Source organism: Leucoraja erinacea, chromosome 33, assembly GCF_028641065.1.
Source record: "Leucoraja erinacea ecotype New England chromosome 33, Leri_hhj_1, whole genome shotgun sequence".
In the NCBI taxonomy this organism is placed as follows: Eukaryota; Metazoa; Chordata; class Chondrichthyes; order Rajiformes; family Rajidae; genus Leucoraja; species Leucoraja erinaceus.
The window spans coordinates 8,261,696-8,288,358 of NC_073409.1; the positions used below are offsets into that span (position 1 = coordinate 8,261,696).

Here is a 26,663-nt window from a genome sequence, read left to right on the forward strand (position 1 = left end):
GGTCGGATCCGCGAATGTTGGGAAAGGCGGCCTCAGCGCCCTGGAGCTTACCGCACAGCGACCCGGTAAGGCATTGGTAAGGCATTGCCCGCTTCCCATATTGAAGCGGTGGACGCTGGCTCGAACATTGGGTCGTCCGGCCTACTCCTGCACCAGTTTTGCATCGTAATCTCATATATTTCTGCGGAGCTACTGCTTCCCGGTCCTCCACGCACACTCACACCAGCACACACACCCCCCTTCCCTCCCCCCTGGACAAAACCCTCCCAAAGAGAACATTTGCTCCTCACTTCCAAGGCTCATCAACCTTTAGCCTTTTGACACTCAGGTAATCATCCTTCGTACTTTCAACCATCTTTGTCATTCCAGTGTCTGATGCTTCTGTCTCTCTGCCCTTTCAGCATTCTGAAGGGACCATTTCCTTCACAAATCCATGGTTCACTCTTCTGTTTCCACCACACTTATTCCCACAGTACTTTCTAGTGCGATCACATCAGATGCATGCATCTCTTCTCATCATTCATAGATCAAAACAGTCTTTCCGTGTGAAGCAACGATTTACAAGCACGACTTCCGATCTAGTGTATTACATTCCATTTTCAAAATGTGGTGTCTTCTGTATTGGAGAAGCCAAACATTGGGGGAACACCTTACAGAGCAACTGTTGTTGGTCCACCGGAACACTCCTGAGAGTCTGTGCCTGCCACTCCCCCTCGAATGTATCCTTCTCTGACCGCCTGCACTGTTGTAGCAAGAATCAATGTTAGCTTGACAAACAGCAACTCATCTTCCTTCTGGGAATATTGCAGCCTTATTGAACTCAGTATGAAAATGCTCCAACTTCGGATAACTCATTTTCTGTTTCCGTCAGAATTAGCCAGTTCTACTGCAGATCATTTATCTAATATTCAATACATTTTGTTTAGTTTAGTGTAGTGTAGAGATACCGCATGGAAATAGGCCCTTCGGCCCACTGTGTCTGCACTGTCCAATGATCACCCGTAGTCTAGTTCTATCATACACATTAGGGACAATTTACAGAAGCTAGTGAACCTACAAACCTGCACGTCTTTGGAATGTGGGTGGAAACCGGAGCACCTGGAGAAAACCCACGCGGTCACAGGGAGAACATACCAACTCTGTACAGATAGCACCTGTAGTCAGGGTTGAAACCAGGTCTCTGGCGCTGTGAGGCAGCAACTATCGTCATTGTGCTGGCCATTATCACCATCTGATCTGCTGAATCATTTCTTACAGCAAAAAAAATAGCTGCTTTTACATTCTTTAATTTCTGTTCACTCTCTAATTGCCCTCCTATCAGAGGTTCTATATTCCTGCGTCAATATTTTCTTGCTGTGTAGCCATTCTCATGAACTTCCCCACTGGATGACTTAATTTGCATCCACACCTCCTGGCAGCCTTGGCTCACCTCATCAGTGATATCCACATTGCTTTATTGACCAATCCACTCTCTGCAATTTAAAACTAACATATTTCCTCTTTCCCGGTTTTGACAAAGGATCATCAGCCGGAAACATTGTTTCTCCTTCCACAGAGCCAGTATCTACAGTTCCTTCCTACACATTTTGTCTGTCTCCTTCCAGATACTGCCTGACCTAATGAGTGTTTTCACTTATTTATGTTTAATTTATGCTTGCATTTTGTTCTGTGGCATTAGTTGGCAACACTTCTTACACGAGTGCAGTTGTCTGAAACAGATTGACGCCTCCAATAAAACTAGGGCCGCCTGTGGTGATGTTGGGTGGTTCCTTGTATACCTGCAACCGTCAAAATCCTGACATCATTCCTTCCTTTTCCCTCTGGCTTCACAGATAAGGAAGAAGATGACCTAATTTATCCAGTCTGGCTCTAAGAATTATTTTAAACAATGTTTCTGCTGCAAGTTCCTGTTATAATTTGGTGCTTAACAAGATGAGGTTGAATCTGGCAAGTGAGAGGTGAGGCACTTTGGGAAGTCAAATTCCCGAGGAAAGTATACAATATATGACAGGACCCTTAGGAGGTTTGAAGTACACAGGGATCATGGAGTGCAAGTCCATAGCCCTCTGGCAACAGAAGTAAGTTAGAGCTCTGAATATAAATGTCTGGAGACCACGTTGCAGCTATACAATACTTTGGTTAGGCCACATTTGGAGTATTGTGTGGAGAGGGTTCAGAAAGGGTTCACCAGGATTTGCCGATGCAGACTGATCCATCCACTTGCCCATAAGTTGATATTTCCATTTTTTTTTAAATGTACAAAAAAAATCAATATGGTAGCTACCTCCACAGTATTAGAATGAATGGCATCTAAAGGACATAAAACTGATAAGAGAGATTAATTGCTAAAAGTGGGGAGAGAGAGGAAACTAGTTATGCTGTTTACAGGAAAGAACATGTAGACATGCGTCAGATGTTTGAATGTAATATTTTGAGATATTATTTGTATATACAGTTATCCATAAATCAGTCTTCTTTACCAAGGGACAGCCAGTGAGGAGAGATTGTTTTCTCTTGACTGAGTGCAAGGAGTACACTGCCAAGGAAGGTAGTGGTGGCAGATACGATGGCAATATGTAAGAGGTATTTTATACAAATACATAAACGAGGGAGGGAGGGAGGGCGGGGGGGGTGCTTGAGTGATGTGCACCATGTGCAGGTTAATGGGATTAGTTAGATTGGCATCTGATTGGCACAGACATGGTGGGCTGAAGGATCTGCAATGTCTGCTGCCCTGTTCTAAGTTATACGATAAATGAGGAGGTATTGAACAGTACTTGTTGACTGACAGAATCCAAAGCTCTAGTGAGGTCAAAAGAGGTTATGTATTGTGGTGTGGCTGCTCTCATCGTTTAAACCTGTTGCTCTCCATTCTGTAATAGATTACCAGATGAATTGAATAAATATTTCAAGGATATTCTCCAAGCCTTCTTGGAAAAATTGCAATGTACCCACCAACTCCTGGGAATAACTAAAACCATCTGCACAGTCAAAACAAAAATATGTGGGGTTGAGATACTTAAAAGTGTTGCAGGTTCACTACCAGGGATTAGATTTGTACCAAACATTGAAAATATTATTTTAAAATATAATCTCTGGCTCATTTTTGCATTGAATTCTTTGTGCCTATGTTATTCTATCTTGTGGTTGAGTCAGAGCTGCATTATGCTCAGTTCACAATTTTGTCTTGGTATACCATTTAATGATCCTTGCCACTTAAATATTTTTTTGGGGGGCTTTGATTCAATGAAATTTGTCAGTACTTATGTCTATTGAGATGAAGTAATTGCAATTTTAAAATGGCATTATCTTTTTTCAGCAAGTGGCCTCCCAATCCAGTAAAGGACAGTCACCACCTTTTGCCATGGGATCAAGTCATAGTTTTCCTGCAGACCCAGCTACCTTCAGTCCCCTTTCCAGTCCTGTGTCCACATCTTCACCTGGAGGACCTTCTTATACCAGTCTGGCAAATCGATCCACTAATTTTGGTGAGTTAAAATGTAAACAAATTATGACCAGTGTGATTTTTCAGTTAACAATAACATTTACTAGATAATAGTTGTGGTTCGTCTTGGATCAAAAGTTGGAATAGAGATGCAATAACCTCCATCATAATGGGGGATATTGTAGAGGTAGGCGATCAACTGTGATTTTTATCAATGGCATGCAGGGGCAAAGGGACTGATGGCCGACTCCTGGTCCTATTTAACAGAACAGTAACTGGCTCATTGGCCCACAATGTTTGTGCTGAACACACGATGCATAGTTAAACTGATCTCATCTGCCTGTACATGATCCATATCCCTCTATTCCCTGCACTCCATGTGCCTATCTAAAACGCCACTATTGTATCTGCCTCCACCACCACCCCTGGCCATGCGGTGCTGCCCCCGCCACTCTCTGTGTAAAAAAAATAATAACTTGCCTCGCATATCGCCATTTAACTTTCCCCCTTTCACCTTATTGCTATGCCCTCTAGTGTTGGACATTTCCATTATGTGAATCAGAACCTGACAATTATAACATATTTCTTATGTTCTAATGCTGTTGCTCACATGGATAGCAATCGTTACCTCCAAAACTATAGTTTGCTTTTGCTTTCTCCCAGGATCACACTTTTCTTCACTTTATATAACTGTAATTATGACTGTAGCCAAGGTACTTTTTTGATCACTGTTATCAGTTCTGAGAAATTATAGCACTATGTGGCAACTATGGGGATTGAAAGTAAAAATAACCTTTTGAGTTTGTAACACACCATGTACAACATCTTCAAGTGTTTACTGTTACTGATCCCACTAGTAATGCTGTTCTATCATACCAATGTTATTACATTTATGTGGTGTCCCAGCTGATTAATATTGAACTCTAGACCAGCAGCTCAATCGTGTTCATTCCAAGTGCATTAGTCTGCTTATGTTTTCAACATTGTATTGTGTGCTGCAAGAAACTGTGGTGTTGGAATAGACAGGGATTGGGACTAATTGGATAGGATTTTCAAGAAGTTTGCAGAAATCTAGGATCTGGAAAAAATGGGAAAATGAAATGGAAAAGCCATGATATAAAAATGCCTCGTGAAAAGAACAATTGTCAACATGAAAAATGCAGGAAGCAGAACCTCCCTTCACTTTGTCTTTCCTTCATTCGGTTCGAGCAAGTTCCTGACTAGAAATATTGAATGTAGCAGTGCTTTTCCTTCTCTCATGATTTGTGCTGTCGTCATCAGTGACATCTACCATATATCAAAACTCACTGAGGCTATTCTAGGGAAGTTGTTGCGTTCTGCAGGGTCAATTCCAATCTTGTGCTTTTTGCTGAACAAGAACTTGCTTTTATGTTGGTTCAAGAGCTATAGGAAGTTTTGTGGTTTTCCTTTTTTTTATTTTGATATTATAAAAATAGCTGTGATTTATCCATTAATATTATTTGATTGTTGGTTTTCCAGAGAAAGCATTGTTACATTAAATAGAAGGAAATGTTATTTCAGCCGTCAATGGTCAAGTGAATGTAATCTAAGGCTTGAGTTGCAGTGACTCACACAAAGCTTTTATTTTTCTTGACTGCCCCATTAAGTTATAGCTCAAACATTTCTCAGCATCCATGTGTTGCTTTCAGTTGCCAAGCAGCTCTGTTCCTGGGCCAGCTGTTCCCTCCTAGTTTGAAAGTGCCTATTTGTTATTTGGTGTAAATGTGCCTGACATCTGGAATTTGCTAGAAGGGAAATAACACTATATCCAGCTGCACTGGATGACACAGCATTGTGTTGTCCCAACATGTTACTAAGAGGTGTGCATACTTGCCAACTCATCCATTTAAGGTAAACACACTCAATGTTCACCCGTGGAAAACACTTTGTTAAATTACATTATACAATATTTTACCAATGTTTTTTTACCTCTAAACAAATGAAAGATTGGCAACTCTCCCACTCTTTCACATTTTGTATTTTTATCCTTTCTGTCTATATAATTTTCTGAATTTTATTAACTATTTACTCATTCCCTTTCTCACTTACAATAACTCCAGCTACTGTTCTCTTCCTGAATCTACACAGTGTTCTTTTACCTTGTACCTTATTGCTTATGTCTTCCTGTTAAATCCAAAGATACAGTCCAGAATTGTACCAAGAGATGATTGCCAATGTTTAGAGTCTGACCTGTGAGGATGGATCACACATAGATACAGAAGAAGCGTGGGACAGTTATGCCCCTGTCCCACTTAGGAAACCTGAACGGAAACCTCTGGAGACTTTGCGCCCCACCCAAGGTTTCCATGCGGTTCCCGGACGTTCCTGGAGGTTTTTGTCAGTCTCCCTACCTGCTTCCACTACCTGCAACCTCCGGCAACCACCTGCAACCCATGCCAATTTCAAGCTTTTGACAAGGTCCAGCATGATAGGATAGTCCAGAAGGTTAAGGTGCATGGGATCCAAGGTGAACTAGCTCATTTGCTTCAAAATTACCTTGCAGTGCACAATGGCGGAGGGATGCTTTTCTGATTGGAATTCTATGACCAGTGGTACACCACGGGATCCTGACCTCTACCACGAAGAGACCAGACGTCAGCTCTCGACACCTCCTCATTTGTGCACCTTGACCTTGACTTCACTGAGGAACACCAAACCACCATCTCTTAAATCATCACAGATTGTATCGTTTCTGGCAATCTCCCCTCCACAGCTTCTAACCTTATAGTTACCCAACTCCATACTTCCTGTTTCTATCTCCTTCCCAAAATCCACAAACCCAGTCTGCCCTAGCTGGCTCATTATTTCTTACTCTGACCATTTTGCCAAGCACTTGCACTTTATCTGCCAAGGTCTGCTGAAGCTCCAGGTTGCTAACTATTTTAACTCTGATTCCCCTTCCCATACCAACCATTTAGCCCTCAACTTCTTCTACTACCAGAGTGTGGCCATATGCAAACTGGTAGAACATCCTCCCATATTCTGCTTAGTTAGCCTACAACTCAATAGCATGATCATTGAATTCTCCAATTTCAAGTAGAGCCCTCAATTCCCCCCCCCTCCCACCTTCTTATAATAATAATAATAATAATAATAATAATAATACATTTTATTTATGGGCACCTTTCAAGAGTCTCAAGGACACCCTACAAAAATTTAGCAGGTAGAGGAAAAACATGTAAGGGGAATGAAATAAATAGTAGAGACATGACTAGTACACAAAGTAAAGACAGAATTCAATACAAAACACAATATGAGGCAATTAATGCACAGATGAAAAGGGAGGGGGACGTGGGGCTAAGGATAGGCAGAGGTGAAGAGATGGGTCTTGAGGCAGGACTGGAAGATGGTGAGGGACACGGAATTGCGGGTCAGTTGGGGGAGGGAGTTCCAGAGCCTGGGAGCTGCCCTGGAGAAGGCTCTGTCCCCAAAACAGCGGAGGTTGGACTTGTGGATGGAGAGGAGACCGGCTGATGTGGATCTGAGGGACCATGAGGGTTGGTAGGGGGAGAGGAGGTCAGTGAGATATGGGGGGCCCAGATGGTGGAGGGCTTTGTAGGTGAGGATCAGGATTTTGTAGTTGATCCGGTGGGAGATGGGAAGCCAGTGAAGTTGTTTGAGGACTGGAGTGATGTGATGCCAGGATTTGGTGTGAGTGATGAGTCGGGCGGCTGCGTTCTGGACCAGTTTGAGTCGGTTGATGTAGGTGGAGCTGATGCCAAGGAGAAGTGAGTTGCAGTAGTCCAGTCTTGCCCCCTTCCTGCTTCTCATTCCCCACTCTCCTTTGAGCCTTCCACTTCCCTTTTATCCCCTCTGCCTCTTCCGCTCACTATTCCTCCCTCCAGCTTTACATTTTATTCACTTTTCTTCCTGACATCCTTTTGTCCTCATTTCACCTCTGACATAAAATATAAGAATTGGGACATTATGTTGCAATCCTTACAAAACATTGTTCGCAATCATATCACCATGGACATGGTGGGCCAATGGGACTGTTTCTGTGCTCGATGATACAGGAAAAGAGAATAATTTATTCAGCTGCATGTAAGGGAAGGGACATTTTATCCTGTGATTAGTTAAACATAGAGAATGGAAATAAGTAGGAATCTTCAAAATCATTTTGAGGAGCATCCTACTGATGTTGCACAGATGGGATCAGTTCTCATTGTTGTCCTTGGTACTTTTAATGGTCTTTGTGATATTGAGTGAGAGATGCCTTTCACACCAAAGCACTGGAAAGCCAATGGTCAGCTGGAAATCAAACCTTGGGTTGATTCCAAGCTGTGTGATCCTATTCTTGTCCTTAAACAAGAATTTCATACTTTACCAGTAAACTTGGTAACATTTAAAGAAAATATAGAAAGCTGGGCAATATTGGATACAATATTGGATAATGTTGAGATTATTTTGCCCTTAGGATGATGTGTTTTGAAGCAGAATTAAAAATAAAACCAACCATCTCTTAAGGAGGACTAAAGTCCAACTGCAGCAAAGATGAGCTTATCTTCAAATGTATTCTCCTTCACGGTTTCCACTGTTGCAAGCTGTTGTCAGATGTTAGCCAAGCAATTGCCACAGGAACATAAAATTAAAACCTTCAACACCCCTAATCCATTTCAGTAGTTTTTCCTCTTTATCGGTCATTAGTAGAATAATCATGCCTCTCTAGCCAAGAAGAAGGTAGGTTGCTCCCCAGGGCCTACATTCGTTTTCCTGGTTTCCTCTGCTTCCTCCCAAACTCGCCTCCCCCACCACCACCTCCCTAGTTATTTATCAGGATAAGGTTATATAGACTGGGTTATAGCAACAGCAGGCTGGAGAGCACACAAGAGACTGCAGATGCTGGAATCTGGAGCAACAGGCAAACTGCCGGGGGAAGCCAGCTGGTTATTTGTGGAGGGAGATGGACAGATAATCTTTTGGATTGAGACATTTCATCTGGACTGAGAGGAGAGGGGAGATAGCTGGTATAAAGAGGCGAAGGGGAGGGATGGGGCAAGCGCTGCCAGTGACAGGTGTATTGAGGTGAGGAGTGGTTGATTGGCAATGGAGTCAGGTAAGGGAGATGGATATAATGACACAGTCTGAGAGGTGGATTAAATCTGATGAAAGCAGGTGAAGCATGGTAACAATGTGGGGGGAGGGGGGGGGGGCTAGGGTGTGCCAATGGGACCAATATTGGGAGGGGACTCCATTTCTTCCCCACTCTGCACTTTCTCCAAAGCTTGAGTTCCTTTATTTTGAATTATGGACCCATTGTTATTTTGAACGTTACAGTTCAATCTGCTTCCACTACTTTTTCAAAGTGCATTCCGAAATTTGCTGTGCTAAAGATTTTCTTTTCATCCCGTCTCTGTTTCTTCTGTCACGTTTCATAACCTTCGTGAAAATAAAGTCCACTCGTAAGGAGTTATCTTGGTTCAAATCATATGTCCTTGCCACGTGAAGTCCCATGTTTTTCCTTTCGCTCCTGTTGTGAGCGAGTTATATGATTCAGTTTATGGATCAGTTTCGCTGATGGGTTCTGGCAATTCACTCTGGCCTGAGATTTCTAATGGTGTAAGTATCATTGCAAGCTGTGTACTGCGCTGGTGTACCAGCCAAGATGTTGCTTTATGGGGTTATGCATATCAGATGTGCGAGATCTCATTAAATCAATGGAAAGATTCTAGGATGCAAGTACCCCCACAAACTACAGTATTGGTGAGTCCAAATAAATGTTAAAACGAACAAGAGAATTATAGCGAGCTGAATGGTTTGATGTTCAATAACCTATGAATCAAAGAATGCAGTATAAATTTGTCTGAACATTTTTGATGGCAAACACACAACAGAAACATGTCTGTGGACTCTTAGTCCTAGAAATTTGACTCCACTGCTAACTGCTCTGGAATTACAATGGAGAAAAAACCCTTAGCAGTTTGTCTCACACCTTGGCAGTGTCAAAAACTCTGAGAAGGGTAGTGATAGACTGCAGCAGGGTGTAAACAGCCCAATTGAATGGGCAACTGTAGAGCTGAAGGAGTTTAAAGCTGAGAAACGCGAGGTGATGAATTTTGTCGGAAGAATGAGGAGAGGCAACATAGAATCACAGATAACCCTTGTTATAACAGACCATGCGGAATTGGCGATTGTCCGCTATAACCGAATAAGAGATTCCCGAGTAATAGAGTTTGCACAAGTAGTAGAAACAAAGAACTGCAGATGCTGGTTACTACACAAAAGAAAAAGTGCTGGAGTAACTCAGCCGGTCAGGCAGCCTCTCTGGAGAACATGGATAGGTGACGTTTCAAGACAAGACCTTCTTCAGAGGGTCGACTATAATGATACTGTTCTACTAGGATATGGTGCAAGGGGAGCTGTGAGTGCAGATGCATGTCATTGAAAGTGGCAGCAAAACAGAAAGTGCTGCAGGAAAACAGCATGTCAGGCAACATTTGTGGACGAAATAGATAGGGAACATTTTTGTTGGAACCCTTCTGATTTAAAAGTGAGTGGGTTGTGGCAAGAGCTGCATGCAATAGGTAGATCCAGGTGAGGAGGGGTGGATTGACATGGATAGAGAACTGGTTGGTAGACAGGAAACAAAGAGTACGAATTAACGGGTCCTATTCCGAATGGCAGGCAGTGACTAGTGGGGTGCCACAAGGCTCAGTGCTGGGACCCCAGTTGTTTACAATATATATTAACGATTTTTAGACAAGGGAATTAAATGTAATATCTCTAAGTTTGTGGATGATACAAAGCTGGGTGGCAGTGTGAGCTGTGAGGAAGATGCTATGAGGCTGCAGGGTGACTTGAATAGGTTGGGTGAGTGGGCAGAATCATGGCAGATGCAATATAATGTGGATAAATATGAGGTTATCCACTTTGGTGGCAAGGACAGGAAGGCAGATTGTTATCTGAATGGTGTCAGATTAGGAGAAGGGGAGGTGCAACAAGACCTGGGTGTGCTTGTACATCAGTCATTGCAAGTGTAAGCATGCAGGTACAGAAGGCAGTCAAGAAAGCCAATGGCATGTTGGCCTTCATAGCGAGAGGATTTGAGTTTAGGAGCAAGGAGGTCCTACTGCAGTTGTACAGGGCCCTGGTAAGACCGCACCTGAAGTATTGTGTGCAATTTTGGACTCCTAATTTGAGGAAGGACATTATTGCAAAAGAGGGAGTGCAGCATAGGTTTACCAGGTTAATTACACCAGGTTCACCAGAGGAGCCTTCAAAATATATGTATTAAGCAATTGTATTTCTCAGCCTTTTCAAGAAATAGCAACTTCAGTCTGCACTTTGTACAGGCGATATGCCATAGACTTTGCTTCCCCAGCCCATATTTCTGCACAGAATGTCATCACTTTACAGCAGTGGTTGTCTGGTGGGAGGCAGTCGAGGTAATGTGGGGCCACATTGTCAAACACCTTCAGGCTGAAAACAAAGTGATAAATTCTTGACTTATTTCCAAGTGGATGGATTTAAAAACCGGCATTTTCAGCATAAATACCAAAGTGCAAATTGTTAGCTGTACAGAAATCTCAAATGGGAAAAAAATATTTTAAAGTAGAAAATTGAAACTGCAAACAAACGGTGAAATAAGTGCATCCACCGTGTATTAATGATCTATCCTAATTTGCACTATTTGTCAAAAATACCATTAGACTTGCAGCGATTTCACCATTTCACAGATATTCATATTCTGTGCCATCTTTATTCCTGCTTTAAAAACAATAACAATGTGTAAAGAATGTGTTCTGTGCAATTGCTTACATAATTCATTGTCAATGACCATTTGAACTCAAGCGTATCTGAAGGTTTAATGATCATACATGCTTGTCTGCTCCAACTTTTCATCATGAAGGTCGAGTCAAGACTGCCTGCCTCGCTCACAGTGAGTGAAATATGGGGAGAAACGAGTGAATGTGCTGCTAAAGGCCCACAGGACAATTTTATCAGTATTTGCTTTGACGACCATACATCAAAAACATACCAGCTGTCAGTTTGGGCAGGGAGAAAGCAAATAGCAAATTATTAACTTTGATATGTGAATGGTTTGTTCCAAGTATTTTTGGCTACCAGCCAGAGTACCCTGTCAGATTGATAAGTCACTGAGAATGATATAAAAAAACAAGCTGTCATATAGTTTTTTTTTCATTTCCAACACGAAGCTTACTTGTGTACTTAAAGACTGCATTTTACTAAAACACCACGCAATCAGAAACTGCCAATTGCTGTGAGATCTCATGTGCTCAAGGATAATTCCTTGACAACTTTCAGACAGTTACTGGGACTTCTGTTATATTTCTCCCAATTCCAGATAAGAAACTTGGTACCATTCAAGACAAAGCACCCCACTTACCACCCGAAACATTCACTCCCTCCATCACCAGTGCCCTGTGGCTGCGATGTGTACTGTCCACAAACGCACTGCACTTACTCACCCAGGCTATTCTGACAGCACCTCCCAAGCCCATAATCAATGCCAGCAATAAGGCAAACAGCAGCAGGTGCATGGTAATACTACCATCTTTAGATTCCCCTCCAGATCCCACACCATTCTAACTTGGACATTTTTCACCAGCAATTCATTGTTACTGATTCTAGCATCTGAAACTCCATCATAACAACCTTGTTTCGGGTAATAAATGCTTGATCTGAAAGACTTGCCCATACACTGTGCAATACTATTACTGTTGAAGTATATCTCAACCACTTACTTATGAGGACACTTCTCAGATCCCTGAAACAGAATTCTTTAAAGTTGTTAAAAAAAATGTGCAGATAAATAAACTGTCCGCCCTTATGTGGAGGCTTCAGAAAAGTGCAGAGGAGATTTATCAGAATTAGGCAAAAAATCCTGGAGAAACTCAGCGGGTAAGGCAGCATCTATGGAGAAAAGGAGTGGGCGATGGTTTTCGGGTCAAGTTCCTTCTTCAGGGTCTCGACACGAAATGTCGCCTACTCCTTTTCTCCATAGATGCTGCCTCAGCCGCTGAGTTTCTCCAGCATTTTTTGTCAACTTTCGATTTTTCCAGTATCTGCAGTTCCTTCTTAAAGATTTATCAGAATGGTGCCTTTATTATGGAGGCAAAGAATGGAGGCAAATCTGACAATGGTATCTACAGATTATATCTATAGAGAGGTCCCCTGCTATGTATCGCATGGATTATCATAGCCCGCATCCTCCTGAATTGCCTCCTCGTAGTGACTGAAGAATTATTCTTTGAATCGCATCGTGGCCTAGAGGAGGCACAGTGGGTGTGACCATTCCGCACATGTCAATGTCACTGGATATGCATTCAGTAAAGCCATCACACCACCACTCAAAAGACAATGTAGCAACCTCCACAAATCAGAATGCTCCCAGTACTCTGTTTTATTGTCAGTTGGTCTCACGTAATATTGCCTCGCTGGAACCTATATCCACCTATACATTTTTAAAATTGCTCTTTTTTTCTTTTTTCTTCTTCCCACAAATATGTAATATGTGAATATGTGATTGTTCCATTCTGTTTCGTAGTTTTTTTTGCACAATCCGCAAGCATTGCCACTTTTCATTTCACTGCACATCTCGTATGTGTATGTGATGAATAGACTTGACTTGACTTGACATACCAAGTGGTCAGCTCCCTTGATTTACTGATTTTAAGTTCTGAAACTCCATCCAAACAAACCTATTTAGAACATTAAATGCTCAATTTGCCAGACATGCAAATGATTTGGTTGTCATTTGAGGCGTTGCTTGAAATAGGAGGAAAAAATATTTGCATTTATCATATGTTGTCAAATGTCTCAAAAGCCTTCACTCAATTAATAACTTTTGGATTGCAGTGAATATGTAGGAGGTATTACTACTTTATTATTAAAATTGTAATATAAATGTTGCATCAGTACCTGTCCTATTTATATTGTACAAAGGATATAGGAGTAGGCTACCAGCACCTCAAGCCTGCCCCGTCATTCAATTATGGTCGTGGCTGATCATACTATTGGCAAAGGGGGGGAAACGGGAGCTGCTAAGTGAACACCTGCGCTCACTGCCCGAACCTACCTGCTTTCCCGGCTGCTGGGCACTTAAACTCCCCCAATATGAAGTGCTGTTCCTCCAATTTGCACTGGGCCTTGCTCTAACAAATTGGAGGAACAGCACTTCATATTTTGCTTGGGCAGCTTACACCTTAGTGGTATGAACATTGACTTCTCTAACTTCAAGTAACCTTTGCTTTCCCTCTCTCTCCATCCCTCCCCTTCCCAGTTCTCCGACCAGTCTTACTGTCTCCAACTACATTTTATCTCTGTTTGCTTTGTTGTTACCTTCTCCCAGCTAACAATGATATATTCTACATTTTCCTTGATCTCCATTCCCTTTACCCTGTTTTCACACCTTCACGCTTCCTTATCTATCTATCTCCCTCCCCCCTGACATCAGACTGAAGAAGGGTCTCGACCCGAAATGTCACCCATTCCTTCTCTCCATAGATGCTGCCTGTCCTGCTGAGTTACTCCAGCATTTTGTGTCCAGCTTTGGTTTAAACCAGCATCTGCAGTTTCTTCATACACATTTTGGCTGCTAGGTTAACATTCAGGAATCTATTACATTCATTTTATGGGGTAAACTTTGGCATTTCCAACAATGTTGAACTCACTGAAATGTTGGTCATGATCAAGTAGTCATAAGTTGCAGTGGGGCTTCAACTCTGATTTAGACAAAGCTGCTGTCAACCATGCCAAGTTGCCACTTGTTATCTCTCCAATTAAAGCTGTCCGTTGAACTCTCATTTCTTTGCCATCATATGATGTCTTTTTTCAGAGTCGGGTCTTTTTAAAATAGTTTATAATTAATTCTTCCAAAAGCAATTAAAAAAAATTCTTGGTTGAAAACAGTGTCCCTCAATCTTTCCTGTTATAGTGTCTGTTGCATTAAAAATTCCAACTTGCAAAACACATAGTATTTTACTTGTGTTTACATAACATATTTATAAATAGCTCCTTGAAAATTCTTGGGCTAATACCTTAAGGCAGCTCCTTGTTGTCGCAGGGCAGAAGCTGCTTCTGCATAAATTATTTTAACAGAGGTGGCCATCATGCAACAAATACCACAGATATTTGTCAGGGTAAGGGAGTGGATCAAAGGCAAGTGGTCCAAGCCCTATATGGACACCTGCCCATTCACCCCTTTGTGCATGTATACATGCATCACAGATCCCTAACTACATGTGTATATGTGCTCTTCAACAAACTCCTGCTACAACTCTCACATAACCACAACCCTCCATCTATCATATCATCCTCCTCAATCTCCTTTCCCCCTCAAACTCCTTGTATATTCTTTCTCCTCTCTGTACTCCCTGCCTCTTCCCTTGCAACTACACCTTTCCAATGCCACCCGTACCCTGTAATAGGCTGTCAAGCCACTAGACTTTCGCTCCAGTGATGGAGTAATTCCTCTGACAACCAGCTTGTGCCCATTTTATTCAATGCTTGGGGCATGAATCGGAGAACCTCGTCAGCAAGTCCACATCTCCAAAAACTGTACTTCAAGGATAAGTAAGGATGAAGTATGTTCAAACTGTTAAAAGCAAGAAGGGAGGAAATTGCAGTGGCTAGGACTACAAGTTCTCAATTCTCCCCTGGCTACAGGAGTGACACCAGAGGATTAGAGGAATGGTAAATTATAGCTTGTTGAAAGGGGAAGGGAGAAGCCAAATAATTGCAAGTCAGTGAGCTTAACATCAGTAGAAATAAGTTTTTGGAATCTATTGTGAAGGCAGTTTAAACCGTAATTTGGAAAGGCACAGATTAATCAAGCATGTGTTCAAGAAGGAACTGCAGATGCTGGAAGATCGAAGGTACACAAAAATGCTGGAGAAACTCAGCGGGTGCAGCAGCATCTATGGAGCGAAGGAAATGGGCGACGTTTAATCAAGCATGTTCGACAGTTTTTATAAGAGACAGTTATGGCTGACTATTGAATTTTTAATAAGATAACAGCAGGGATCGGTGACAGCAGTGGATTTGCAGTGGTCAGTGTAGATTTTAGCAAGACTTTTGATAAAATCTTAACATAAACAACCAGGACGAAAAATGTAAAATCCCACAAAATCGAAGGGAGAACTGCAAATTAAACCCGTGAATTGGCTCAACCTCGTTGCCTGAGTGAATTTGAATGATCTCATTGTCATAAATTTCATAAGTGTCCATCAATTCATTTGTGGCCAGTAATCAGCTACCGATAAACAATAACCTTTAAGACATTTCTAAGAAAATTTTGTTTTAAAGATACATTTAAAACTAGGAGAGAGAGGTTTAATGAGGAATTGCTGAGTTTAAGGTAAGTGGTCAGAATTAGGTCTGTAAAGATCTCAGAAGGTTTTGGGGCTACATACTGGTGAGAAGAGGTGAGGTCAAGGAAAGATTTTAATAGGCAGAATCTAACAAATCATTAAAAAAATTAGTTATATGTGATTTTTAAAAATCTCAGATCTTTATCAGTGTTGTGCCACCTGGACTTCGAAATCTTAATTGTTAAATGTGGATAGTTGTTCTGAGGTTAAAGTGGAACAAATGGGATTCCTTGATAAGATGGGGGTGGAAAGGCTATCCTGGGCAGATGGCAGTGTGGAGTTTAGGTTACAATCAGATAAATTATCATTTTTGGAAATGGCAAAAACAGGCTCAAGGGAACACGTGGCCTACTCCTGTTCCTAATCTGCATGTTTATTTGTACCAGACAGATTGACATAGTAATGTAGAGTGGAGGAAGTTACCGCTGGGATGTTCTTAGTGTAAATTACTTACATAAGTTCCTACATCCTTGAAGCAATAGGACTAGTTCAAGAGGTCTGAGAGGGAAAAAAAATCACCTCATCTCTGCCCTAAATCCCATATTTTTTAAACAGTGACTCCTGCTTCTATAATCTCCACACTGATTTTATCAAGACCTCTCTGGCTTTTGTATGTTTCAGTCCCATCACCAATTCGAGAACTAAACTACTGTAGGCACATTCCTAGCCTGTCCAGTGTTTCCTTGTATATCAACTGACCCATTCCAGGTCTAGGCTAGTAACCGTCTCCGAACTGCCTCCAACATATTCTTCCTTGTATAAGTAGACCCATTCAGTACACTGTACTCCAGATGTAGTCTCAGCAATGGGTCTGCAAATTCTCCCTATTTTACTTTCAAACCCTCCAGCAATAACGTGTTAGTTTTTTAAAATTAATTATTTACCTCCATACCAGTTGTTTGTGAATCATGCACTTGGACATCAGATCCCTCTGCACGTAGAACTTTACAATCTCTCACCATTTAATAATGTGCTTTTTTATTTTTCTGCCAAACCGAGCAGTTCCACATTATCGCAAAATAAAACTATGAAATTGGGGGGAAAGAACACTTGAACTCTCTCATTAATTTATCCAGGTCCTGTTGAGAATATGTTCAATAAGGTTATGCCTCCTGACATTGTGTAAAGGTCTTCTCATTGAGCTTCCATTTGCCAGTACCCTTTGCCTAATTTCCTGGGCAGCAGCTCTTTTCCTTGGTAAATTGGGATGTCATTCCCACTACTCTTTTCCTAGGATCATTCTCGTTATTGGCGTTTAATGTCATGATTCTCCCAAGAAAAATAAAGAAAAGGGTAAATACAAAGTACTGGAGTAACTCAGTGGGTCAGGCAACATCTTTGGAGAAAATGGATAGGTGACATTTCGGTACTTAATGTTTCGGTACTTAACCGACGTTTTGGGCTGAGATCCTTCTTAAGACCAGTCTGAAGAAGGGTCACGACCTGAAATGTTGCCTATCCAATTTCTCCAGAGATGCTGCCTGATGCATTGAGTTACTCTGGTATTTTGTGTCTATCTTTGGTATAAGCCAGCATCTGAAGTTTCACAATACATTTTTATTTCAATAAAATGGTACTTTCCTTCTCCGTTCACTATGATTTTTGGATTGTTAGAAACATAGGAATTAGGAACAGGAGTAGGCCATTCGGCCCTTCGAGCCTGCACCGCCATTCAATATGATCATGGCTGATCATCCAACTCAGTATCCCGTACCTGCCTTCTCTCCATACCCCCTGATCCCCTTAGCCACAAGGGCCACATCTAACTCCCTCTTAAATATAGCCAATGAACTGGCCTCAACTACCCTCTGTGGCAGAGAGTTCCAGAGATTCACCACTCTCTGCGTGAAAAAAGTTCTTCTCCCTGCCGCGGAGTTTAAAAAATTTCCCACGCAATCCTTACGAGCTGTGACCCCTTGTCCGTGGACTTCCCTAACATCGGGAAGGCAGCATCTTGTCAATTATCTAGCCTGTCCCGCCCCTTAAGAATTTTGTAATGTTTGGGGATAAGATCCCCTTTCTTCAATCTTCTAAAGGTTCCGCTAGAGAGTATAAACCAAACGTTTTCCAGGACTTTCTTCATAGGACTGTCCTGACATCCCTATTCGGAGGAATCAGTCTGGTGAACCGTCTCTGCACTCCCTCTATGGCAATAATGCCTTCCTCAGATTTAGTTTTTTAAAATTAGAGTGAATCATGCAAAACTGTACGCAATACTCCAGGTGTGGTCTCACCAAGACTAATGTGCAACTGCAGTTTCTGAACCGAGCAGCCACCTATACTCAAATCCTTTGAAATGCAATGAAAGCTCTCATTAATTTATCCAGCTCCTGTTCGCTTTCTTCAATACTTATGCCTGCTGCACCTGCATGCCTTCTCACCTTCAATGACCCTGGTGTACCATGGGCACCCAGGTCTCGCTGGTAAATTCCCCCTTTCCCAACTCGGCCACCATTTAGATAATAGTCTGCTTTCCTGTTTTTGCCACCAAAATGGATAACCTCACATTTATCCACATTATACTGCATCTGCCAAACATTTGCCCACTCACCCAGCCTATCCAAGTCACCCTGCAGTCTCCTAGCATCCTCCTCACAGCTAACCTCTGCCCCCCAGCTTAGTGTCATCCGCAAACTTGGAGATATTGCCTTCAATTCCCTCATCCAGATCATTAATATATATTGTAAATAGCTGGGGTCCCAGTACTGAGCCTTGGGGTACCCCACTAGTCACTGCCTGCCATTGTGAAAAGGACCCGTTTACTCCTACTCTTTGCTACTATTGTTCCTGCTTGGTTTTGCAATGGATTGCATGTTTTTACCAGATATGTAATGCTTTTTATTAGAAGTAACTGATGTTTTTAATGTATTGAAATCCTACCCACAGCTGAGAGTGGACAAAGTAGTGGGCAGTTCCAGGGAAGATCGTCCGAGGGCTCGGCGGTATGGTCTCAGTGGCAAGCCCAGCATCACAATCAACAGGCCAGTGAGCAGCACACACACCAACAACAAGCACAACCTGAGGTCTTTCAGGTGAGAGGGCTTGCACAGTACTAGCTGGATCGGAGATCTCAAATACTTCACAGATGAGAACACACTTGAAGCATACAGCTGTTTGGAATTCATTCACATGCATTATATGGCAAATCTGTTTAAATTAAAACTGCACTGACATTACATGATTACCTTCAGCAGCACCACATGCCATTGGTTTCCATATTTTAAAACGTTTATTATTTGCTCAGTACTTTCCTGATTTATATAAATGATCACAACTTGTGAGTAACAAAAAATGCTGGAGAAACTCAGTGGGTGAGGCAGCATCTATGGAGAGAAGGAATAGGCGACAGTTTGGATCTTTTGACGTCTGACCTCTGTGATTGTGACTGAAACACAGTCAGGGCGAATAGGGGCTCGGGAAGGCACATCAGTGTTCTCCCTATCGAACCGTGCGTAGAACGCATTGAGCTCATCAGGGAGTGATGCTTCGCTGACAATTGAGCTGCCTCCTGATTTCGCCTTGTAGGAGGTGATGGTATTCAGAAGAGTGCGGGTCTCATGGCTCATCCAAGGTTTCTGGTTAGGAAACACTTGGAAGGTTTTTGTTGGGATGCAGTCCTCCACACATTTCTTTATGAAGTCTGTAACGACAATATCCCTGAACATTGCCCAGTCTACAGACTCCAAACAGTCCTGGAGTTGTTCCTCTGCCCCCCCCCCCCCCCTCCCCGACCAACTCTGTACAGTCCTCGCCTCTGGGGGTGCGCTCTTTAATTGCTGCCTGTAGGCAGGAAGAAGCAGCACCGCAGTATGGTCAGATTTACCAAAGCGAGGGCGAGGCATAGAGCGATAGGCGTCTTTGATGGTCATGTAGCAGTGGTCGAGGGTGTTTGATCCTCTGGTGCTGCTGGAGACATGTTGGTGGAAGTTAGGGAGCAAATTCTTAAGGTTAGCTTTGTTGAAGTCCCCGGCTATGGTGGTAAATGCCTTGGGGTAAGCTGTCTGGTGCTTGTTGACCACAGCGTGCAGCACCCCCAGTGCCAGATGAACATCAGCCTGGGGTGGGATGTAGACCGCGGTCAGGATGAGCAACGAATGCCAGTTTTGTTGATGACTGCAACCTGAAAATGACTTTTCAAAAATATTGTCCAAAGTCCAAACGAATGTGAAGTTAGCCACACAGGCCCTCAAGCCTGTAGTTTCCCTCTCCACATCATCCACTTCCCACCCAGTCATCACATAGAAACATAGAAAATAGGTGCAGGAGTAGGCCATTCGGCCCTTCTAGCCCGCATCGCCATTCAATATGATCATGGCTGATCATCCAACTCAGTATCCCTAACCTGCATTCTCTCCATACCCCCTGATCCCTTTAGCCACAAGGGACACATCTAACTCCCTCTTAAATATAGCCAATGAACTGGCCTCAACCACCTTCTGTGGCAGAGAGTTCCAGAGATTCACCACTCTCTGTGTGAAAAATGTTTTTCTCATCTCGGTCCTAAAGGATTTCCCTCTATCCTTAAACTGTGACCCCCCTTGTCCTGGACTTCTCCAGCATCGGGAACAATCTTCCTGCATTTAGCATGTCCAACCCCTTTAAGAATTTTGTAAGTTTCTATAAGATCCCCCCCCCTCAATCTCCTAAATTCTAGCGAGTACAAGCCGAAACATTGCACGATATTCCTTGATCCCAAAAGCCTGTTGATCCCCGATTTGAATATAAGTAGCAGCTCAAGATACAGACTCCCTCCAGAGTTACCAACTTCTAAAGAAATACACAGTATTTCAGCACACACCGCCTCCAAGGATGGCAGGTTTATTAGATGTGAAGCAATTTAGTAGACTAGGCCCCTAAACTGGAGAGATCTGAAGAATGAGAGATCTCATTGAAACACCGATTTTTTTAATATGAGACAAGCTGTTTACCAAGAGAAAATATATCCCAGGAGAGGCATCTAGAATCACAATCAATGATTTCAATGAGGATAAATGTTGTCATAAGGCAGCAAATCCAGAGGGTTTAGTCAGTGAGTTCATTCAAACAGAGTTTGTTAAATTTCTGAATTTTAAGAAAATCGGGATATGGGGTTAATACAGGAAAATAGTGTTGAGTAGAAGATTAGCCATCAGAGGCAGGGCAGGTTGAAGAGATAAATGGCCTACTCCTCCTCATATGTTCTTATGTGATCTCGCTGGGTCAAGATGACAAAACTAGCAAATAGGATTGTTAGTCCAATAGGCTAGGGCATAGATTAGAAAGTTATTGAACGTAGATTAGTCCAGATGTTTTAACCTTTCACCATAAGCAATCTATACCAATCTCTAAAATCCTTGCAAAATGTAAAAGTTTGCTCAATCTTTGCAGAATCTTTGTGTGGATTTGGACTCATCAAATCTAATTTATGTTCTGGAATGGCTAGGGTACATTATCTTCAATTCTTCAGAATAAGGGTGACAAGGACGGTAGTGCCAAATAATCTGGATTCACGCATTGAATCGTACAGCTTGAAATTGACCCATAGCCAACTCTGCCCAAGCTGACCATCTTGTAGCTTTCTATGCCGTGGCAATTCAGGCATTTGTCTAGATACGTCCTAAGTGTTTTTTCCACTGATAGTCCTTCCACTTGCCCAGCCTCATTCCTTAAAACTAAATCTGACGGATCCACCTGGCCTCCCACTAGCCGCCCTGGTAGGACATTACTTGTGCCCCTTCTGTAGCGTTGGGGCAGAATATGGAGAACTGCTTTCCCCCAGAGAAAGTGGAATTAATTGGCCAGAATTTGCTGGGAAATGTTGGCGTTTGCACTGATCAGCCAGCATTTCTCAGGGTAAATGCCACCAAGTTCATGATTCCCATTTGAACGCGGGACTGCGTTCTGACGCTGGACTCTGTGTGAAATCCAGAGGCTGAGCTTGCACTGTGTCTGCTGAGCCTGTGGCAGGTTGGACCTGATGAGGGAATAGCAAACTTATTGTTATAGAGGGCCATGGTAAGTAAACCGGAGTTTACTTACTTAATTACATCTGCTCAAATGGGTTGTGTTTTAAGTGTTTTTATTTTATTTGTTTTAATTATATTAAGCTGTTCTATTGATATTTCAAAATATTTTATGATTAGTTTTTAATGTTTCTGAGGTTTGGGAGCATTCATAAGTATTTAACCTCCTGTGCAGCTCTGCCAGGGTTGGTTAGCTGTCACAGTGATTTTCTGCTGTTTTGTGGGTAGGGTTTGTTCTCTCTTGCCCACACTATGGCATTGTACTGCAGAGACTTGTTGCCATGCAGGGCCTCGCAGTTATCAATTAATTAGCAAGTCAGCACTGGGCGAACAGGGGAAGGCAAGTCTGTGTTTAACTACTTAGGCCCAAACAGCAAGTTCTGGCCCAATGTGTGTTCTCTGCCCACGGATTCCTCAGTTCCCTTTTATACTTCTGCAGTGTGTGGACTGTACAAATCAGTGCAAAGTTGAGGACGACCCTCCAAGGTAGGATCAACTAAGATCTTCTGTGTGGGTCCAAACTTTGTGTTGGTACTAAACTTGTTACAGTGCCCTCCATAATGTTTTGGACAAAGACCCATAATTTATTTATTTGCCTTTGTACTCCACAATTTGAGATTTGTAATAGAAAAACATCACATGTGATTAAAGTGCACATTGTCAGATTTTAATAAAGGCCATTTTTATACCTTTTGGTTTCACCATGTAGAAATTACAGCAGTGTTTATACGTAGTCCCCCCATTTCAAGGCACCATAATGTTTGGCACTCATGGCTTCACAGGTGTTTGTAATTGCTCGGGTGTATTTAAATGCCTCCTTAATGCAGGTATAAGAGAGCTCTCAGCACCTAGTCTTTTCTCCAGTCTTTCCATCACCTTTGGAAACTTATATTGCTGTTTATCAGCATGCGGACCAAAGTTGTGCCAATGAAAGTCAAAGAAGCCATTATGATACTGCGAAACAAGAATACAACTGTTAGAGACATCAGCCAAACCTTAGGCTTACCAAAATCAACTGTTTGGAACACCATTAAGATGAGAGCACTGGTGAGCTTACTAATCGCAAAGGGACTGGCAGGCCAAGGAAGACCTCTACAGCTGATGACAGAAGAATTCTCTCCATAATAAAGAAAAATCCCCAAACACCTGTCCAACAGATCAGAAACGTACTTCAGGAGTCAGGTGTGGATTTGTCAATGACCACTTCATGAACAGAAATACAGAGGCTACACTGCAAGATGCAAACCACTGGTTAGCCAAATAAAAATAGGATGGCCAGGTTACAGTTTGCCAAGAAGTACTTAAGAGAGCAACCACAGTTCTGGAAAAAAAAGGTCTTGTGGACAGATGAGACGAAGATTAACTAATATCAGAGTGATGGCATGAGCAAAGTATGGAGGAGAGAAGGAACTGCCCAAGATCCAAAGCATACCACCTCATCTGTGAAAAACGGTGGTGGGGGTGTTATGGCCTGGGCATGTATGGCTGCTGAAGGTACTGGCTCTCTTATCTTCATTGATGATACAACTGCTGATGGTAGTAGCATAATGAATTATGAAATGTAAAGACACATCCCATCTGCTCAAGTTCAAACAAATGCCTCAAAACTCATTGGCCAGCAGTTCATTCTACAGCAAGAAAATGATCCCAAACTTACTGTTAAAGCAACAAAGGAGTTTTTCAAAGCTAAAAAATGATAAATTCTTGAGTGGTCAAGTCAATCTGAACCCAATTGAGCATGCCTTTTATATGCTCAAGAGAAAACTGAAGGGGACTAGCCCCCAAAACAAGCATAAGCTAAATATGTCTGCAACACAGGTCTGGCAGAGCATCACCAGAGAAGACACCCAGCAACTGGTGGTGTCGATGAATCGCAGCTGTAATTTCTACATGGTGAAACCAAAATGTATAAAAATGGCCTTTATTAAAATCTGATAATGTGCACTTTAACCGCATGTTTAAGAAGGAACTGCAGATGCTGGAAAAAAAGGGAGACAAAAATGCTGGAGAAACTCAGCGGGTGAGGCAGTCTCTATGGAGCAAAGGAAATAGGCGACGTTTCGGGTCGAGACCCTTCTTCACACCCATTTCCTTCGCTCCACAAATGCTGCCTCACCCGCTGAGTTTCTCCAGCATTTTTGTCTACCTCTAACCACATGTGATTTTTTTCTATTACATATCTCAAATTGTGGAGTACAGAGGCAAATAAATAAATGCTGGGTCTTTGTCCCAAACATTATGGAGGGCACTGTATCTCCTCCACAAGATGCAATAATTCTTAAAATACATTGATTACACTGGCATGTATGTTAATTCATATATACATAGTCATGTGTATGTTGCATGATTCATTCTTTGTCTTACTTGGTGGTAATATTGTAAAAAGGCTTAACATTTACATTACATTTTCTACAGCAGGATGTAACTCTTCCCATGTAATAAGCCTGTGGTTGTTTTCTGCTTGCAGGATATGTTGTCCATGCTCGGAGATCCAACACAGGGGACTGGAAATTACAACAATGAGGACTTTGCTGACCTAAGCATGTTCCCGTCATTTTCTGAATAAATAGTTCAATAAATCTGCATCTGCTCAGCAAAAAGTGAGCACTTAAACAAAGTAAAGATCTTTGGCTTAGGGACTAGTTTACAAAAACTTGAGCTACTCACATAAAACCAAATGGAATTAATTCGGTAATAGTAACTAACGATGTTGAACATTCCAGGTAAGGAACTATGGACTTGCAATACAATAATGAAATATAATGAATATCATAACTAAGATTTTCACAAATATTGTAAGATCAGCCCTTCCGTTACCCAGTGAGAAAATGGTTACAATAGTGCCCTTATAAGTTGACCAGTTCTCATCAGTAAGAACGTTATTGCCCTGCGCTCGTAATGTAATGACAGTGAAACAATTAGCATTCACTGTCATTATTCTGTGTAAATAACAAATTTAGGAGTTCTGCAGATGTTTTTATAAACACAGAAAACTAGAGGTTCTGTCAGTGAGTCAAGAGTGTTTTATTGTCATATGTCCCAGATAGAACAATGAAATTGTTATTTGATGTGCCACACCCAACAGATGCACTGCAATCTGACCCCTCGTGGGTTTGTTGTAGGAGAGGAAACTGAGTATTTACATGCCAGAATTCTGTGCCTGAGCAAGGATTTAAAAAGAGATCAACTGTATGACACTAAGGTAAAACTACGGTAATTAAAAAAAACATATAAATTAAAAATATATCTTTACAAGGTTTTAAAAACCTTTCATGTCTTAATTTAGATTTCTTTTAATGTTTAAAAGTGTTTATTCTAGTTTTTAATTTTCTAATTTATTTAAGTTCTTTTTTTATCCTTTTATAATTTTCAAAGTTTTCAAATGGCTTGATCTTTTACGTGTTTTTGAAAGATTTAAAATTTGGACAGTGCTGACCAGGTTGGGGATGTATCTTAGTAAATGGTCAATTCTTATTTTCATTTTATGGTCAGGTCTTCCTTTGCCCACCTAGTACGTAGAACATTGAATAGTACAGCACAGGAACAGGCCCTTCGGCCCATAATGTCCATGCTAAATATGTTGCCAAATTAAACTAATCTCCCTAGGTGACCCTATGTCATGGAAAGCCTTAACTTGTGTCATGGAAAGCCTTAATCCTCCCAGTGGTTTCCAAAAATTCCCATTGGGAAGATTGCTAGAGACAAGTTCTTATGTTTTTGCTGTTGATTGATGGTTACCACTGACTGCACAGTCTGCCCAGTATGCACGTCTGAAGCGTACATCCTCTTTTAACCACTGCTATGTATTGCTGAAGAAATGGGAATCACAGTGTGAAGACAGAGTTCACAAGACAACAGAAGGAAAATGATAGCTTGATCTTGCAGAATGCTTAAGCCTTGTAGACAACAGTGACAACATCAGGTATACAGTGCATTCAGAAAGTATTCTGACCCCTTCACTTTTTCCACATTTTGTTACGTGACAGCCTTATTCTAAAATGGATTAAATTCTTTTTTTTTTATCATCAATCAACACACAATACCCCATAACAAAAAAGCAAAAACAGGCCATGGCACGCCTCCTGGGGGTTCGTCTACACCACACGACGGCGAATCATCCATGGGCGAACGGACTGGTGGAGCGGTTTCACCGTCAACTCAAGGATGCCCTGAAGGCACGGCTCAATGATCCGGACTGGGTGGACACTCTCCCGTGGGTTTTGCTGGGGATCCGCACTGCACCGAAAGAGGACTTGGCCTCTTCTTCCGCTGAGTTGGTGCATGGCTCTCCGTTGATGGTGCCTGGGGAGTTCATCCCGCCGGCACGGGGCCAGGTGGAGCAGATTTTGGACACTCTGCAACGTCTCCGGCAGACAGTGGGCAAGCTGGCGCCGGTGCCCACGTCTCGTCGTCCGTCCGCGCGTTCCCTCTGCGCTGGGGGACTGCCAGTTCATCTTCCTGCGCAGGGATGCTCATCGGACACCTCTCCAGCGGCCGTACGAGCGTCCCTTCCGAGTCCTAGAGCTTGGCTCATCTACATTCGTCCTGGACATGGGGGGGTTCGGCATGAGACTGTTTCGGTTGCACGGCTGAAGCCGGCGCATATTGACATTGATCAGCCGGTGCTGGTAGCGCGGCCCCGTAAGCGAGGGCGCCCCCTTTCTAGGGTACCTCCTCCACTGGCTACTCCGTCCCCTGCACCTGTTGGTCAGTTGCTTGTTCCTGTGCCGGGCATGGTATGCACTCGGGCTGGTCGCTGTGTGCGCCCTCCTGTCCGTTTCGTGCCTCCGGTACTTTGGGAGGGGGTCCTGTGGCGGTCCCTGGGGGATAGGCCACTCCATGGATTATCCCCCTCGGGAATTG

General features: G+C 42.5%; 1 protein-coding gene across 3 annotated transcripts in view; it reads left to right on the forward strand.

The window, feature by feature from the left end:
- arnt2 (aryl-hydrocarbon receptor nuclear translocator 2) overlaps positions 1–26,212 on the forward strand; it is a 136,315-nt gene extending 110,103 nt beyond the window's left edge. For all 3 annotated transcript variants that reach the window (XM_055661189.1, XM_055661190.1, XM_055661191.1), the window contains 3 exons: positions 3,320–3,488; positions 18,685–18,830; positions 24,268–26,212. In XM_055661189.1, the coding sequence (XP_055517164.1) occupies positions 3,320–3,488; positions 18,685–18,830; positions 24,268–24,366 (414 nt within the window). In that variant the 3' untranslated portion in view covers positions 24,367–26,212. The remainder of the gene's footprint in view (positions 1–3,319; positions 3,489–18,684; positions 18,831–24,267) is intronic.
- The last annotated feature ends 451 nt before the right edge of the window (positions 26,213–26,663 follow it).